At 43.9% G+C, this 19736-nt stretch overlaps 1 protein-coding gene across 2 annotated transcripts in view; it reads right to left on the bottom strand.

Annotated features, from left to right (window-relative positions):
• Positions 1–322: 322 nt before the first annotated feature.
• Positions 323–19736, bottom strand: part of LOC133561721 (uncharacterized) — a 21689-nt gene continuing 2275 nt past the window's right edge. For both annotated transcript variants that reach the window (XM_061915194.1, XM_061915193.1), the window contains 6 exons: positions 17145–17631; positions 15565–15676; positions 13314–13471; positions 5622–5693; positions 4194–4372; positions 323–3445 (listed from right to left, as the gene is read on the bottom strand). In XM_061915194.1, coding sequence (XP_061771178.1) covers positions 2246–3445; positions 4194–4372; positions 5622–5693; positions 13314–13471; positions 15565–15676; positions 17145–17631 — 2208 coding nt within the window. In that variant the 3' untranslated portion in view covers positions 323–2245. The remainder of the gene's footprint in view (positions 3446–4193; positions 4373–5621; positions 5694–13313; positions 13472–15564; positions 15677–17144; positions 17632–19736) is intronic.

Genomic DNA, 19736 nt, shown 5'->3' with positions numbered 1-19736 from the left:
GAAGAAATTAAGAAAAGGTGAGAAAGGAGGAAGAGGAGAAGATGAGAAAACAAGAAGAAGAAGAGCGGGAAAGACTAGCAGAGGACAAGACAAAGGAAAAGAAAAAGACAAAGAAGACAAGGAGAAACTGGGGTTGTGCTCTGCTGCTCCGTCGGACCGTCGGCTCCGCCTCTCCACACACCACTATTCACATGTTCATAGACCACCATTTACATTACAATCCTCTACTGTGGTGTTGCCGTGGTGGTTGAGGTCTAGAGAGCGGTGTTGTCCAAGGACTTGGGTGTGAAACATTTAGTTGAAGGATGAATGAGCAAACAGAGCAAGTGAAGAAGTTGCCACATTTACTCCTGGACAAGAGATTCTAAGAAATACTTTTGACTTGTGGTGTTGTAAACGCTGACTTGGTCGGATTAGATTTTTGACTGATGGAATGGTTCCAGGTGCTACAATTGGTGTGTCAGCAAGGACCAGTTACCATGGTGCCACAGATAGTCCAGTGTCCTGTGGTCTCGAATTGCGCCACCATCCTTTCCGTCGGTAAACAAAGTAGGTCCAAAGTTGTTCCCCGGAATAGTTTCAATGGAAGGATGAGACTTGGGGCCTGATCCTGACTATGTCTTGGTGTTGGTGTGTCTGGCAAAAAGGATGACTCGAGGTTCATTGGGTTGCTGGGATAACAGACATGACACAAGACTTGAACGGTTGCTAAGGACAACTTTCTGGTTCTAAGGAAAGAAATCAAGGAAATCAACAGTGGTCGTAGCAGTTTCACTTTTAGATGGAACCCTCCCGTAAATTTCCCAATTGTTTTTAGAATAATTTTCCAAAGGTAACACCTGCATCAGATGGAAGGTGGAGCGCTGTTGCAGCAGGTGGGTAGACATGAATCATGGCTCCAACACAACAGAGGGGTAAGCTCAAGAAGGTGGATTGTGGAGCAAGTACAGACAGACGCCGGTAAAAGGCAAACCAAGGACAACATTAGAAAACTTCCAAGAAAACAAAAAACACTCTTTTCTCTCTGGCCCACGTCCCCTCCTGCTGGCTTCTGGTCTAGTCTTCACCTTCTCCTGGACTGCTTTGTGTCACAGCTTGGCGACAACAAAAGTGAGTCCAAACTGAAGTCAAATGTGCACATAAAAATATTTCATGACAAAAGTGAGCACAACCATGGCCTAAGCACACAACTGTGCAAAACACGAGCTGAGCAGGGTCTGAGGTCCTGGGGCGCCCGGCTGAGATCCACTCCGGCTGATTAGGCCAAACCAGAGGCAGGTGTGGGACCTGCAAACAGAGAGGCAGAGGTGGTGGCCGGGCAGGCCTCCACTCTGAACCTCTTCCCACAAGTCAAAACAATGGAACTGATCAACTTGCTTCTCAACAGAATTGACAAAATCTTGGGTCCTGGGGAATCTCTACCTGTGCTTACGGAACGATGGACTTATTGGGACAAGCAGTGCCAGAAGACCCTTTGAGTGAAGATATCCACCTCGTACTCGTGCTACCAGGACATCTGCTGACTGGAGCGAGTGTATCGACAAATTAGAAGATACTGCCACAAATGATTGAAGGATGCAGGCATAGCTGTGGGCACTCAAACCTGGCAAGGTGGTTCTTGGAGACTCCCCCCAGAGAACAGTGCAACAAGTCCCTAGCCTGTCTCTCACGGACACACACTTCTTTGTCGACATTAGTTGGACTGACTGGCCGTGTTTGCGACGGCACCAAGGTCGTGGAACAGAGAAACGTACCCTACAAGCCACACCCTCCACGCCTCACAGAGCAGCGCCCCCTCTTTGCAAATCTGGATGCATATCTACTTTGCTTTAGGGTTTTTTCCTGGTCTCTAACAAACCATCATTGTTTTTCAGAGTGAGTCCATATTTTCCACTCTGCTTGATCTAAAACTGAATCTGTTACTGACTGCCAAAGTTTATTTTCCCGTTTCTTAAAGCCAGAAAGTTGCCTTTAGAAATGACAAGAAAACTAAATGTTGGGGATAATCCAGATCGTCAGGATTCTGGACTTTTTTTTTTTTTACCTGGCGCCAGTCTGCACCTTCCCACTGCTTTCCTAGTTTGTTGATGTTGTTGACGTATTAAAATATCTTTGTAAAAAAGGAATTCCTGGTCCTGATCTAGAAATGGAACTCAATAGTTTCTCAGGTGTTCCTCAAGTTGTGACATCTTAATACAGCAAACAGTCAACGTGTAAACAAGTTGAGACATGGCTCAGGTGATTTTTAGCGCTTAAGAAGAACTCTCGGGCTGCTCCTGGTTGTCATGGTTGAGGTAGTAGACTTGGTCTGCTGAAGAGGTTTTGTAGAGCCCTTGGAAGTGCGGGTGTAACTTCTATTCTTTCTGGCGTCTGTAGCTCCGCCCTTGGAAGTGCGACTATAGCTTCTATTCTGCCTGGAGTCTTTAGCTCCACGCTCGGAAGTGCGACCAAGGCTTTTATTCTGCCTGGAGTCTGTAGCTCTGCCCTTGGAAGTGCGACTATAGCTTCTATTCTGCCTGGAGTGTTTAACTCTGCCCTTGGAAGTGTCCACAGAGCAGCTGCTGGCTGGTGAGTTCGACTTGTCTTGGCTAGCGCCTTCTTCAGTAGCGTTAGGACTGTTGTGCATGACAGAAGTGCTGGCTGGTGGAAGGTTGCGGACTTTGGCCGATGTCGCCAATTTGGTCGAAGCTCGACGAACACCGGTGTCTCCTGCAGCAACAGTACTGGAAACAGAAGTCCTGGAGGTGGAAGGTGAAGCTGTCTGGTTCTTCCGTAGCTCTTTTTCCCTTATGTGTCTGTAGATGATCTCACCCAGTTCAGACTTATTCTTGATGTTTGCCGGGTCCAACTGTCCGATTCCAACATCGACCCTATCATCCTGGGCAAAAGAAGCGTTCTTGGCCGGTGTCAGCGCTCCATTGCCACGGGTGTGTGCATTGACACGGTTCACGTTAGCATCTTGGTTGCAGCTAGCCTCCTTTACGAGGGTGCAGTCCATGTCCAGTTGTAGGTCCTCAGCGGACTGATCTGTTCTGTACTTCCTCTTCTCTTTCACGGGATTGTCTGTAGGAAAATGATTGATTGGAGTCGGGCTGGTGTCAGGCGGAAGACCTCTTCTTCTTCGGGACAATCTCATAACCCCGCTGGTCCCAGTGGGAGGAGCGAGGTGAGTCGTCATCTGAACTGATTTTTTTCCTGAGTTCTGCAAAGTTCTGAGATTCTTTCTGTTGAACTTGGAAAGGTTCAGATGTTGATTGTGAGGCAGCTGCTGGTTGCTAGGTTGGGAGTGTTGGCTGCTGTCAGAGTCCCGTAATCGGCCTCGACTTTGACGCTTATTGCTGGGCCTAGACGCCGGCTGGCCGCCAGACCCTGTCCTGGGCTTCAGGGCTGGAACTGATCTGACAAAGGAGGCCCTTGGTTCTGTCAGTCTGACCCCCTTGGTGACCTGGGACACAGGAAAATGTTGGAGAAAACTAGTCACAGCAATGCCCCGCAACGCAACATTTCAACAGATTCTGGGTCAACTCAGTTTTTAATGTGGGACCACTTCAAGTCCCAGACGTCACCCACTCAGTGGGGACTCCGGACTAAGACTTGATGGTCTCTGAACACAACTTGTGTCTACTTTTATGGAACTCTTGATTAACTAACACTGACAAAGATACACAGACTTGAGGGTTCCAGGTTCGATTCCAGCTTCCACTATCCGGGTCACCTACCTTGTGTCCTCGGGCAGGACACCTCGGCCAACTTGTTTGATGTATGATTATGAATAAAGTTTGGTGGTCAAATATAAATAATGTTTGGTGGACAAAAAAATAATGGTTGGTCTTTGAATAATTTTTGGTGGACAAATATGAATAATGTTTGGTGTATAAATATATATGAATAAGGTTTGGTGTATGAATATAAATAATGTTTGGTGTACTAATATGAATAATGTTTGGTGTATGAATATGAATAATGTGTCCACTTCATCACAGACGCACAACATTCACACACTAGGGACCATTTAGTGTTGACAATCAACCTATCAGGTGCATGTCATTGGAGGTGGGAGGGGCCTATCCCCAGGTGCATGCCTTTGGAGGTGGGAGGAAGCCGGAGTACTCAGAGGGTTAGGCTTAGGGATCAATGATAATAAATGATAATAAATGAGGATCAATGATAATCAATGATGACTTGGGACCAACCTTATTCTTGGTCCTGAGTTGTATGGCCAGGTGTCTGGGTCTCAGGTAGTGTCTCCTTGTTTCCTCCTCCATCTTCTTCTTCCTGCTGCGCTCTTCATCCTTCTTCTCTCTCTCTCTCCTCCTCAGTGCGCGAGCACTCAAACACGTCACTGCAGAAGCCCCGCCTCCAAGCTCCTGCGCTGCATCAACAACACCCGTATCAACATGACTGAAGTGTGGGAATATCAAACATGATCAAAGTCCCTCTTCTTCCACTTATGAATGTGGGCTTTTCCATCTTCTTCCACTATTCCAAGTGGTCTTGTCCATCTTCTTCCACTTATCCAAGTGGTCTTGTCCATCTTCTTCCACTTATCCAAGTGGTCTTGTCCATCTTCTTCCACTTATCCAAGTGGTCTTGTCCATCTTCTTCCACTTATCCAAGTGGTCTTGTCCATCTTCTTCCACTTTTCCAAGTGGGCTTGTCCATCTTCTTCCACTTATACAGGTGGATAAGTGGAACTCCTCCCATGTCCTCTGCGACCATCCACTGCCTCCGGAGTCCCATGAGCCGAAAGGACCCGTAGGACTCCTTCTTCAGCTTGACGGCATCCCTCACCCAGCAGGTTCTGGAATTACCGCCACAACAGGCACCGACCACAACCTCGACAACAGAGGTGTTGGAACATGGTCCACTCAGACTCAATGACCAGGGCCTCTCTCGTGACATGTTCAAAGTTCTTCTGGATGTGGGAATCGAAACTCTCTCTGACAGGAGACTATGGTAGACGTTCCCAGCAAACCCGCACAATGCGTTTGGGCCTGCCAGGTCTGTCCGGCATCCTCCCCCACCATCGGAGCCCACTCACCACCAGGTGGTGATGGGTACAACGTTCCGCCCATCTCTTCACCCGAGTGTTCAAAACACGAGTCCACAAACCCGATGGCACAACCACAAAGTTGATCATGGGACTGGGGCCTCGAGTGTCTTGGTGCCAGGTGCACAAATGGAAACACTTATGTTTAAACATTTGGGCAATCTGTGACCAGCACAAAAGTCCAATGACAAAACACCACTCGGGTTCAGATCCGGGTGGCCGTTCCGCCTAATCACGCCTCTCCAGGTTTTGCCAACGAGAGTGTTGGAAGTCCCCCAGTAGACAAGGAAATCACTTGGGAGAGCACTCTCCAGTACTCCCTCTGGTGAATCCAAAAGGGTGGGTACTCTGAGCTGCGTAAGCACTAACAACTGTCAGGACCTGTCCCCCCCCACGCGGAGGGAAGTTAGTCACTCGTCCACGGGTTAAACTCCAAGGTGCAGGCTCGGAGCCACGGGGCAACAAGTATTACCACCCCACCCCGTCGTCTCCCACTGCTGGCATCATAACTGTATGAATTTGAAATGATGTAATAAAAAAAAAAATCTGAATATTAAAGACAGCTTCCTACCAAAAAATTTCAAATGTCTCACTGTTGCGTCCTCTCGGCCCTTCAAGAAGTTTCTTGGCAATGCTGCAGAACCTGAGGAGACATAATGATGAATGGATTTAACTCAATGAATATTACAGGATCTTATAAAGTTAAAGTACCAATGATTGTCACACACACTAGGTGTGGTGAAATGTGTCCTCTGCATTTGACCCATCCCCTTGATCACCCCCTGGGAGGTGAGGGGAGCAGTGGGCAGCAGCGGTGCCGCGCCCGGGAATCATCTATGGTGATTTAACCCCCAATTCCAACCCTTGATGCTGAGTGCCAAGCAGGGAGGCAATGGGTCCCATTTTTTTTTATAGTCTTTGGTATGACTCAGCCGGGGTTTGAACTCCCAACCTACCGATCTCAGGGCTGACACTCTAACCATTAGGCCACTGAGTAGTAAAACATGTTGTCTGGATATTGATTGTCCATCCATCCATCCATCCATCCTCTTTACTTATCTGAGGTTGGGTAGCAGGGGAAGCAGCCTAAGCAGAGAATCAATACTTCCCTTTCCTAAGTCACTTCACCCAGCTCCTCCCAGAGGATCCTGAGGCGTTCCAAGGCTAGCTGGGAGACATAGTCTCTCCAACGTGTCCTTTGTCTTCCCCGTGGTCTCCTTCCGGTCGAGACGTGCCCTAATCACCTCCCCAGGGAGGCGTCCGGAGTATATCCTGAGTAGATGCCAGAACCACCTCATCTGGCTCCTCTCCATGTGGAGGAGCAGCAGTTTTACTTTGAGCTCCTCCCGGATGACAGAGCTTCTCACCCTATCTTTAAAAAGAGAGACCCGACACCCGCCGGACGAAACTCATTTGGGCCGTTTCTACCCAGGATCTTGTCCTTTCAACCATAACCCAAAGATCATGACCATAAGTGAGGAAAGGAACGCCAATCTTGTCCTTTAACCTAAAGATCATGACCATAGGTGAGGATAGGAACGTAGATCGTGTACCCGTGATCTTGTCCTTAAAGTCATAACCCAAAGATGATTACCATGGGTGAGGATGGGAACATAAAATGAACGGTAAATTAAGATCTTTGCCTTCCGGCTCAGCTCCTTCTTCATCACAACGGACCGATACAGGGTCCGCATCACTGCAGACGCCCAAGGTACTTGAACTCTTCCACTTGGGGCAAGATCTCCTCCCCAACCCGGAGATGGCGGTCCACCCTTTTCCGTGCGAGAACCATGGACTCGGACTTTGAGGTGCTTATTCTCATCCCGGTTATTTCACACTCGGCTGCGAACTTATCAAGTGAGATCTGTAGATCCTGGCCAGATGAAGCAATCAGGACCACATCTTCTGCAAAAAGCAGAGACCTAATCCTGCAGCCATCAAACCGGATCCCCTCAACGTCCTGACTGCGCCGAGAACCTCTGTCCATAAAAGTTATGAACAGAATGGGTGACAAAGGCCAGCCCACGCGGAGTCCAACCCTCACTGGAAACGGGTATGACTTACTGCCGGCAATGCGGACCAAGCTCTGACACTGATCATACAGGGAGTGGACCAAGTTCTAATACTGATCATACAGGGAGTGGACCAAGTTCTGACACTGATCATACGGGAGTGCACCAAGTTCTGATACTGATCATACAGGGAGTGGACCAAGTTCTAATACTGATCATACAGGGAGTGGACCAAGTTCTGATACTGATCATACAGGGAGTGGACCAAGTTCTGATACTGATCATACAGGGAGTGGACCAAGTTCTAATACTGATCATACAGGGAGTGGACCAAGTTCTGACACTGATCATACAGGGAGTGGACCAAGTTCTGACACTGATCACACAGGGAATGGACCAAGTTCTAATACTGATCATACAGGGAGTGGACCAAGTTCTAATACTGATCATACAGGGAGTGGACAAAGTTCTAATACTGATCATACAGGGAGTGGACCAAGTTCTGACACTGATCATACAGGGAGTGGACCAAGTTCTAATACTGATCATACAGGGAGTGGACCAAGTTCTGACACTGATCATACAGGGAGTGGACCAAGTTCTGACACTGATCACACAGGGAGTGGACCAAGTTCTAATACTGATCATACAGGGAGTGGACCAAGTTCTTACACTGATCATACAGGGAGTGGACCAAGTTCTGACACTGATCACACAGGGAGTGGACCAAGTTCTAATACAGAACATACAGGGAGTGGACCAAGTTCTGACACTGATCATACAGGGAGTGGACCAAGTTCTGACACTGATCATACAGAGAGTGGACCAAGTTCTGACACTGATCACACAGGGAGTGGACCAAGTTCTGACACTGATCATACAGGGAGTGGACCAAGTTCTGACACTGATCATACAGGGAGTGGACCAAGTTCTGACACTGATCATACAGGGAGTGGACCAAGTTCTGACACTGATCATACAGGGAGTGGACCAAGTTCTAATACTGATCATACAGGGAGTGGACCAAGTTCTGACACTGATCATACAGGGAGTGGACCAAGTTCTAATACTGATCATACAGGGAGTGGACCAAGTTCTGACACTGATCATACAGGGAGTGGACCAAGTTCTAATACTGATCATACAGGGAGTGGACCAAGTTCTGATACTGATCATACAGGGAGTGGACCAAGTTCTGATACTGATCATACAGGGAGTGGACCAAGTTCTGACACTGATCATACAGGGAGTGGACCAAGTTCTGACACTGATCATACAGGGAGTGGACCAAGTTCTGAAACTGATCATACAGGGAGTGGACCAAGTTCTAATACTGATCATACAGGGAGTGGACCAAGTTCTGACACTGATCATACAGGGAGTGGACCAAGTTCTGACACTGATCACACAGGGAGTGGACCAAGTTCTAATACTGATCATACAGGGAGTGGACCAAGTTCTGACACTGATCATACAGGGAGTGGACCAAGTTCTGACACTGATCACACAGGGAATGGACCAAGTTCTAATACTGATCATACAGGGAGTGGACCAAGTTCTAATACTGATCATACAGGGAGTGGACAAAGTTCTAATACTGATCATACAGGGAGTGGACCAAGTTCTGATACTGATCATACAGGGAGTGGACCAAGTTCTAATACTGATCATACAGGGAGTGGACCAAGTTCTGACACTGATCATACAGGGAGTGGACCAAGTTCTGACACTGATCACACAGGGAGTGGACCAAGTTCTAATACTGATCATACAGGGAGTGGACCAAGTTCTAATACTGATCATACAGGGAGTGGACCAAGTTCTGACACTGATCATACAGGGAGAGAACCAAGTTCTGACACTGATCATACAGGGAGTGGACCAAGTTCTAATACTGATCATACAGGGAGTGGACCAAGTTCTGACACTGATCACACAGGGAGTGGACCAAGTTCTAATACTGATCATACAGGGAGTGGACCAAGTTCTTACACTGATCATACAGGGAGTGGACCAAGTTCTGACACTGATCACACAGGGAGTGGACCAAGTTCTAATACAGAACATACAGGGAGTGGACCAAGTTCTGACACTGATCATACAGGGAGTGGACCAAGTTCTGACACTGATCATACAGAGAGTGGACCAAGTTCTGACACTGATCACACAGGGAGTGGACCAAGTTCTGACACTGATCATACAGGGAGTGGACCAAGTTCTGACACTGATCATACAGGGAGTGGACCAAGTTCTGACACTGATCATACAGGGAGTGGACCAAGTTCTAATACTGATCATACAGGGAGTGGACCAAGTTCTGACACTGATCATACAGGGAGTGGACCAAGTTCTAATACTGATCATACAGGGAGTGGACCAAGTTCTGACACTGATCATACAGGGAGTGGACCAAGTTCTAATACTGATCATACAGGGAGTGGACCAAGTTCTGATACTGATCATACAGGGAGTGGACCAAGTTCTGATACTGATCATACAGGGAGTGGACCAAGTTCTAATACTGATCATACAGGGAGTGGACCAAGTTCTGACACTGATCATACAGGGAGTGGACCAAGTTCTGACACTGATCATACAGGGAGTGGACCAAGTTCTGAAACTGATCATACAGGGAGTGGACCAAGTTCTAATACTGATCATACAGGGAGTGGACCAAGTTCTGACACTGATCATACAGGGAGTGGACCAAGTTCTGACACTGATCACACAGGGAGTGGACCAAGTTCTAATACTGATCATACAGGGAGTGGACCAAGTTCTGACACTGATCATACAGGGAGTGGACCAAGTTCTGACACTGATCACACAGGGAATGGACCAAGTTCTAATACTGATCATACAGGGAGTGGACCAAGTTCTAATACTGATCATACAGGGAGTGGACAAAGTTCTAATACTGATCATACAGGGAGTGGACCAAGTTCTGATACTGATCATACAGGGAGTGGACCAAGTTCTAATACTGATCATACAGGGAGTGGACCAAGTTCTGACACTGATCATACAGGGAGTGGACCAAGTTCTGACACTGATCACACAGGGAGTGGACCAAGTTCTAATACTGATCATACAGGGAGTGGACCAAGTTCTGACACTGATCATACAGGGAGAGAACCAAGTTCTGACACTGATCATACAGGGAGTGGACCAAGTTCTGATACTGATCATACAGGGAGTGGACCAAGTTCTGATACTGATCATACAGGGAGTGGACCAAGTTCTAATACTGATCATACAGGGAGTGGACCAAGTTCTGACACTGATCATACAGGGAGTGGACCAAGTTCTGACACTGATCACACAGGGAATGGACCAAGTTCTAATACTGATCATACAGGGAGTGGACCAAGTTCTAATACTGATCATACAGGGAGTGGACAAAGTTCTAATACTGATCATACAGGGAGTGGACCAAGTTCTGATACTGATCATACAGGGAGTGGACCAAGTTCTAATACTGATCATACAGGGAGTGGACCAAGTTCTGACACTGATCATACAGGGAGTGGACCAAGTTCTGACACTGATCACACAGGGAGTGGACCAAGTTCTAATACTGATCATACAGGGAGTGGACCAAGTTCTTACACTGATCATACAGGGAGTGGACCAAGTTCTGACACTGATCACACAGGGAGTGGACCAAGTTCTAATACAGAACATACAGGGAGTGGACCAAGTTCTGACACTGATCATACAGGGAGTGGACCAAGTTCTGACACTGATCATACAGAGAGTGGACCAAGTTCTGACACTGATCACACAGGGAGTGGACCAAGTTCTGACACTGATCATACAGGGAGTGGACCAAGTTCTGACACTGATCATACAGGGAGTGGACCAAGTTCTGACACTGATCATACAGGGAGTGGACCAAGTTCTGACACTGATCATACAGGGAGTGGACCAAGTTCTAATACTGATCATACAGGGAGTGGACCAAGTTCTGACACTGATCATACAGGGAGTGGACCAAGTTCTAATACTGATCATACAGGGAGTGGACCAAGTTCTGACACTGATCATACAGGGAGTGGACCAAGTTCTAATACTGATCATACAGGGAGTGGACCAAGTTCTGATACTGATCATACAGGGAGTGGACCAAGTTCTGATACTGATCATACAGGGAGTGGACCAAGTTCTAATACTGATCATACAGGGAGTGGACCAAGTTCTGACACTGATCATACAGGGAGTGGACCAAGTTCTGACACTGATCACACAGGGAATGGACCAAGTTCTAATACTGATCATACAGGGAGTGGACCAAGTTCTAATACTGATCATACAGGGAGTGGACAAAGTTCTAATACTGATCATACAGGGAGTGGACAAAGTTCTGATACTGATCATACAGGGAGTGGACCAAGTTCTAATACTGATCATACAGGGAGTGGACCAAGTTCTGACACTGATCATACAGGGAGTGGACCAAGTTCTGACACTGATCACACAGGGAGTGGACCAAGTTCTAATACTGATCATACAGGGAGTGGACCAAGTTCTGACACTGATCATACAGGGAGAGAACCAAGTTCTGACACTGATCATACAGGGAGTGGACCAAGTTCTAATACTGATCATACAGGGAGTGGACCAAGTTCTGACACTGATCATACAGGGAGTGGACCAAGTTCTGACACTGATCATACAGGGAGTGGACCAAGTTCTGACACTGATCATACAGGGAGTGGACCAAGTTCTGACACTGATCATACAGGGAGTGGACCAAGTTCTAATACTGATCATACAGGGAGTGGACCAAGTTCTGATACTGATCATACAGGGAGTGGACCAAGTTCTGATACTGATCATACAGGGAGTGGACCAAGTTCTAATACTGATCATACAGGGAGTGGACCAAGTTCTGACACTGATCATACAGGGAGTGGACCAAGTTCTGACACTGATCACACAGGGAATGGACCAAGTTCTAATACTGATCATACAGGGAGTGGACCAAGTTCTAATACTGATCATACAGGGAGTGGACAAAGTTCTAATACTGATCATACAGGGAGTGGACCAAGTTCTGATACTGATCATACAGGGAGTGGACCAAGTTCTAATACTGATCATACAGGGAGTGGACCAAGTTCTGACACTGATCATACAGGGAGTGGACCAAGTTCTGACACTGATCACACAGGGAGTGGACCAAGTTCTAATACTGATCATACAGGGAGTGGACCAAGTTCTGACACTGATCATACAGGGAGAGAACCAAGTTCTGACACTGATCATACAGGGAGTGGACCAAGTTCTAATACTGATCATACAGGGAGTGGACCAAGTTCTGACACTGATCATACAGGGAGTGGACCAAGTTCTGACACTGATCATACAGGGAGTGGACCAAGTTCTGACACTGATCATACAGGGAGTGGACCAAGTTCTGACACTGATCATACAGGGAGTGGACCAAGTTCTGAAACTGATCATACAGGGAGTGGACCAAGTTCTAATACTGATCATACAGGGAGTGGACCAAGTTCTGACACTGATCATACAGGGAGTGGACCAAGTTCTTACACTGATCATACAGGGAGTGGACCAAGTTCTGACACTGATCACACAGGGAGTGGACCAAGTTCTAATACAGAACATACAGGGAGTGGACCAAGTTCTGACACTGATCATACAGGGAGTGGACCAAGTTCTGACACTGATCATACAGAGAGTGGACCAAGTTCTGACACTGATCACACAGGGAGTGGACCAAGTTCTGACACTGATCATACAGGGAGTGGACCAAGTTCTGACACTGATCATACAGGGAGTGGACCAAGTTCTGACACTGATCATACAGGGAGTGGACCAAGTTCTGACACTGATCATACAGGGAGTGGACCAAGTTCTGACACTGATCACACAGGGAGTGGACCAAGTTCTAATACAGATCATACAGGGAGTGGACTAAGTTCTAATACAGATCATACAGGGAGTGGACCAAGTTCTGACACAGATCATACCGGGAGTGGACCAAGTTCTAATACTGATCATACCGGGAGTGGACCAAGTTCTAATACTGATCATACCGGGAGTGGACCAAGTTCTAATACTGATCATACAGGGAGTGGACCACCACAATCACACTCTCTGAGCATCCCCAACAGGACTTCCCAAGGGACCTGGTCCAAAGCCTTCTCCAAGTCCACAAAACACATGTGGACTGGTTGGGCAGACTGAAGTGCAGGATGTATCAAGTACTTCTGAAGTAGTAGTACCTCTGAGACAGAGGAAGGACAAGAAGTCTTCGGTTTTGGGCGGACATCTTCTCAGACTGCTGACCAGCGTGAAGTTGTGTCGTGTTGACGTCCTCTGTAGTGGACATGGAGAAGTGGGCGGGGACTGGGCAAACTTTCTCTGTGCTTGCACTTTTGGCCTACAAGCATAAACACACTCATGTCAACTCAAGTCATTGTTGTACTTTTTACCCTAGGGCCGCAAGATTCATCCGCTTGTAATCCTTCTCATTGTGTTACTTGTACTTTTTTTTTTATTCATTCAATTCATTACTTGCACGTTTTTAATAAATTGAATTACTTGTACTTTTTGAATTAATTTATTTCATTACTTGCATTTTTTTTTATTAATTTAATTTCATAGTGGATCACATAGTGGACTAAAGAAGATATAAACATAGGGGATCACATTGTGGACAAAAGACATAGTGGATCACATAGTGGACTAAAGAGGATTCAAACATAGTGGATCACGTTGTGGACTAAAGAGGATCCAACCATAGTGGATCACATTGTGGGCTAAAGAGGATCCAAACATAGTGGATCACATAGTGGACTAAAGAAGATTCAAACATAGTGGATCACATAGTGGACTAAAGAAGATTCAAAAATAGTGGACTAAAGAGGAACAAAACATAGTGGATCACATTGTGGACAAAACAGGAACAAAACATAGTGGATCACATTGTGGACTAAACAGGAACAAAACATAGTGGGTCACATTGTGGACTAAACAGGAACAAAACATAGTGGATCACATAGTGGACTAAAGAGGAATGGATCCAAACATAGTGGATCACAAAGTGGACTAAAGAGAATCCAAACATTGTGGATCAAATAGTGGACTAAAGAAGATTCAAACATAGTGGATTACGTGGTGGACTTAAGAGGATCCAAACATAGTGGATCACATAGTAGACTAAAGAAGATTCAAACATAGTGGATCACATAGTGGACTAAAGAAGATTCAAACATAGTGGATCACATAGTGGACTAAAGAGGAATGGATCCAAACATAGTGGATCACAAAGTGGACTAAAGAGAATCAAACATTGTGGATCAAAGAGTGGACTAAAGAAGATTCAAACATAGTGGATTACGTGGGGGACTTAAGAGGATCCAAACATAGTGGATCACATAGTAGACTAAAGAAGATTCAAACATAGTGGATCACATAGTGGACTAAAGAAGATTCAAACATAGTGGATCACATAGTGGACTAAAGAGGATCCAAACATAGTGAATCACAATGTGGACTAAAGAGGATTTTAACATAGTGGACTAAAGAAGATTCAAACAGTGGATCACATAGTGGACTAAAGAATATTCAAACATAGTGGATCACATGGTGGACTAAAGAGGATCCAAACATAGTGGATCACATGGTGGACTAGCACTGGAACATGAATGTGTGAATGTCCACTCCGACCCTGGAACATGAATGTGTGAATGTCCACATCATCCCTGGAACATGAATATGTGAATGTCCGCACCATCCCTGGAACATGAATGTGTGAATGTCCACATCATCCCTGGAACATGAATATGTGAATGTCCACACCATCCCTGGAACATGAATGAATGTGTGAATGTCCACACCATCCCTGGAACATGAATGTGTGAATGTCCGCACCATCCCTGGAACATGAATGTGTGAATGTCCACATCATCCCTGGAACATGAATATGTGAATGTCCACACCATCCCTGGAACATGAATGAATGTGCGAATGTGCACACCATCCCTGGAACATGAATGTGTGAATGTCCACACCAGCCCTGAAACATGAATATGTGAATGTCCACACCATCCCTGGAACATGAATATGTGAATGTCCACACTCTCCCTGGAACATGAATGAATGTGCGAATGTCCACACCATCCCTGGAACATGAATGTGTGAATGTCCACACCAGCCCTGAAACATGAATATGTGAATGTCCACACCAGCCCTGAAACATGAATATGTGAATGTCCACACCAGCCCTGGAACATGAATGTGTGAATGTCCACACCATCCCTGGAACATGAATGTGTGAATGTCCACACCATCCCTGGAACATGAATGTGTGAATGTCCACACCATCCCTGGAACATGAATGTGTGAATGTCCACACCATCCCTGGAACATGAATGTGTGAATGTCCACACTCTCCCTGGAACATGAATGTGTGAATGTCCACAGCAACCCTGGAACATGAATGTGTGAAGGTGCATGCGTGAAAAGGCTGACCTGGGGTCAGGGTCCGGGTGCTGGCACTGGGGGCGTGTCTGCAAAGACCAGCTCCAGCTGGGACCGCCAGACAACAATGGCCGACGTCGACCGACGCCATTCAACACGGAACCTGACACACATCAATAATAACTGTCATAACTATAATATAATTCACTTATTCATCTCTGCTTATCAATATCTCTCACACATACACACGCACACAACACACACACACAAACACACAAATCTGCTAAGTGTGTTGCTTTTCTAATATGGACTTGTTTCTTCAGCATTGTCCACACCTTCTTTCCTGACAATTTAAATCAATGTTCAAGTACATTTATTTATTTAATTGTAAAGAATAATGATTTAAAAAAAATGTATGTCTTCATTTTATCTTCTGTTTTACGACAAAGAATATTTGTGAAATATTTCTTCAAACTTATGATTAAAATTCCCAAAAATTATTCTGGCAAATGTAGAAAATCTGTAAAATCTAATTTAAATCTTATTTCAAATTGTTTTGAATTTCTTTTAAAATTTTTGTTCTGGAAAATCTAGAAGAAATAATGATTTGTCTTTGTTAGAAATATAGGTTGGTCCAATTTGTTATATATTCTAACAAAATGCAGATTGTATTTTAACCTATTTAAAACATGTTATCAAAATTCTAAAATTAATCCTAATCACGAAAAATGACTAATGATGTTCAATAAATATTTTTTTTTATTTTTTAAAAAAAGATTCGAATTAGCTAGTTTTTCTCTTCTTTTTTTCGGTTGAATTTTGAATTTCAAAGAATCGAAATTGAAGATAAACTATGTTTCAAAATGTAATTTTCTTTTTTTCCGGTGTTTTCTCCTTTTAAACCGTTCAATTAAGTGTTTTTTTCATCATTTATTCTCTACAAAAAACCTTCCGTAGAAGGAAAAAAAATGTCAACGGAATGACGGACAGAAATACCCATTTTTAATATATATATATATATATATATACATATATATATTTATTTATTAAAGGTAAATTGAGCAAATTGGCTATTTCTGGCAATGTATTTAAGTGTGTATCAAACTGGTAGCCCTTTGCATTAATCAGTATCCAAGAAGTAGCTCTTGGTTTCAAAAAGGTTGGTGACCCCTGATATATACCTTAGCAGGGTTTCCCACACATTCATTAATGAAAAAATATTAAAAATGTTTTTTTTTTTGTTTTTTTTTGCGCTTTTGACTCGCTCGACCGCTCATAAAAGCAATGGGACTCAGTCTGTGAATGGAGTTTGTAGTTACATCTTATATCAATATGTAAATATTATATAAATATGTATATTAATATGTGCATAAAGTGTTGTAATTATATTCCAACTCTGCGTTCTTCTTGCCCCCCACATGACCCCCCCCCCCGCCGCCCGACTACACCACCACAAATAGATGCCTGACCTGTGGGAAACACTGCTTAGTACATATGGTGAGAGTATATATAGTATATACAGTACATATGGTGAGTATATATAGTATATACAGTACATTTGGTGAGTATATATAGTATATACAGTACATATGGTGATGGAATATATAGATATAAAGAGATAAAGTTCTCACCTATCATGGCTTTAGTGGAGCGTGTCCTGGCTGGAACAAGAACGTTTTCTGCTGCAGTACTCCTGGTATTTACTTGTTTACTTGTTGTGTACTTGGACTTCAGCTTGTGCAGCTTGTGTGAGCGTAACTTCCTGCTGGACTTCTTGCTCAGCTTTGTGTAGCGTTGTGTACCTGGACCTGACGCTCGTGTACCTGGACCTGATGCCCGTGTACCTGGACCTGACGCTCGTGTACCTGGACCTGATGGGGTGTACTTGTGTTGTACTTCTTGCATCTTCCTCTTCCTCTGCAGCCTGTCAGACACTCGCTGACCCGCCTTCTGACGCGTGCGCGCAGGCCGTGCACGAGCGGGGCGTGCACGAGCAGGGTGTGCACGTGCAGGGCGTGCATGTTCTGCACGGCGCCCGTCTCGGAACTCTCTGAGCGACAGGAAAAGTACTTTACGTACCAGACGCTCTTCACACCACGGCATGCCGTCACTCATGTCCTGTACAACATACACAGCAAATACTACCTCAATAACATACTAATATACTACTTCAATACTGTCACTCATGTCCTGTACAACATACACAGCAAATACTACCTCAATAACATACTAATATACTACTTCAATACTGTCACTCATGTCCCGTACAACATACACAGCAAATACTACCTCAATAACATACTTTTCTTTTTCTTTTCTTTTCTTAAGTTTATTTCGAACATGACATACATACAACATCATACATCAGGTAATTTCATCATTTCGCAATACACAATACATCATGTCCGAAAAGGAGTAGGAAGAAGCAAAGCTTATTTAATCCTACCCCTTTTCCACTTCAGAGCGCCCACAATATATACATTCATTCACTGACCTTCTTTACAGCAAAATAGCAAAATGACATCTGTGAGTGAGTAACACAGCAGTTTTCTAACATGTACTTAATTGATTCAGTCATCACTAACATACTAAGATGAAGAATATCTTATTTTCAATAAGTTTGAAAGTGTTTCTCATAATACTTCTTTGTACTTTGTAAGCACTATTAATTTGAACATCCTCTTAAACTGGGTCATATCAGTACAATGTTTAACTTCTTTAATAATCCATTCCATAATTTAATTCCACATACTGATATGCTAAAATGTTTTAAGTGTTGTACGGGCATACAAATGTTTTAAGTTAGATTTTCCTCTAAGGTTATATTTCTCCTCTTTAGTTGAGAAGAATTGTTGTACATTCCTTGGTAGCAGGTTATAATTTACTTTGTACATCAATTTAGCTGTTTGCAATTTTATCAAGTCATCAAGCTTTAATATTTTTGACTCAATAAATAAAGGGTTTGTATGTTCTGTATATCCAACATTGTGTATTATTCTAATCGATCTTTTTTGTAACACAGTTAACGAATGTAGCGCACATTTGTAGTTGTTTCCCCATATTTCTGCACAACAACTCAGATATGTAACACTAGCGCGCAGTAGAGAATGTAAAGTGATTTTTGGCCAAGGACGTAATTTGCTTTATTCATTATTGAAATATTTTTTGCCACCTTATGTTGTATGTTTTGTATATGAGATTTCCAGTTCATTTTATCATCTATTAATACTCCCAAAAATCTGGTTTCTTTTACCTTTTCGATATGTATTCCATCTATTTGTATTCGTGTCTGATGCTCTTTTCTACTGTTACCAAATGGCATTATTTTAGTTTTACTGAGATTCAAGGATAGCCTGTTTTTATCAAACCATTTTTTTTATTTGTTTATTTCTTCCGTTATTATTTGTATTATCTTCTGTGTGTTCTCTCCTGAACAGAAAGCAGTTGTGTCGTCTGCAAATAAAACTAACTTCAAGTCCTTTGTAACTTTGCAAATATCGTTTATATAAAGATTGAACAATTTTGGTCCCAGTACTATAGTATACTGTACTAATATACTATAGTATATTTGTACAGTATACTAATATACTACTTCAATACTGTCACTCATGTCCTGTACAACATACACAGCAAAAACTACTTCAATAACATACTAATATACTACTTCAATACTGTCACTCATGTCCTGAACAAAATACACAGCAAAATACTGCAATGCATTTTCAACAAAATCAATATTTGAATTACATCAAACAAATACTACAATACTTATTACTATAAAACATCAGTATAGAACAGAATATATAAAAATATGTACACATACTGTTTATTAAAAGTAGTATTTAGGAAAGAATATGCAAAATTACTAATAAAAGTAGTACTTTGTACACAATATGTAAAAATACTGTTAACCGTGTTATTTAGTAAGGAAAACTAAATTATACTGTTAAAAATAGTATTTAGTAAAGAATATGTAAAATATTGGTACTAGTAGTATTTGCTAAATAATATGTATACTGTTAAAAGTTGTCTGTCTATCTGTGTTGGCCCTGCGATGAGGTGGCGACTTGTCCAGGGTGTACCCCGCCTTCCGCCCGATTGTAGCTGAGATAGGCGCCAGCGCCCCCCGCGACCCCGAAAGGGAATAAGCGGTAGAAAATGGATGGATGTTAAAAGTAGTATTTAATGAGGTAAAAAGGATAGAATGTTAATAGTACTTAATA

Source organism: Nerophis ophidion, linkage group LG11, assembly GCF_033978795.1.
Source record: "Nerophis ophidion isolate RoL-2023_Sa linkage group LG11, RoL_Noph_v1.0, whole genome shotgun sequence".
NCBI lineage: Eukaryota > Metazoa > Chordata > Actinopteri > Syngnathiformes > Syngnathidae > Nerophis > Nerophis ophidion.
Note: the sequence above shows the minus strand (reverse complement) of the source record. Positions and strands in the feature narration are given on the sequence as shown.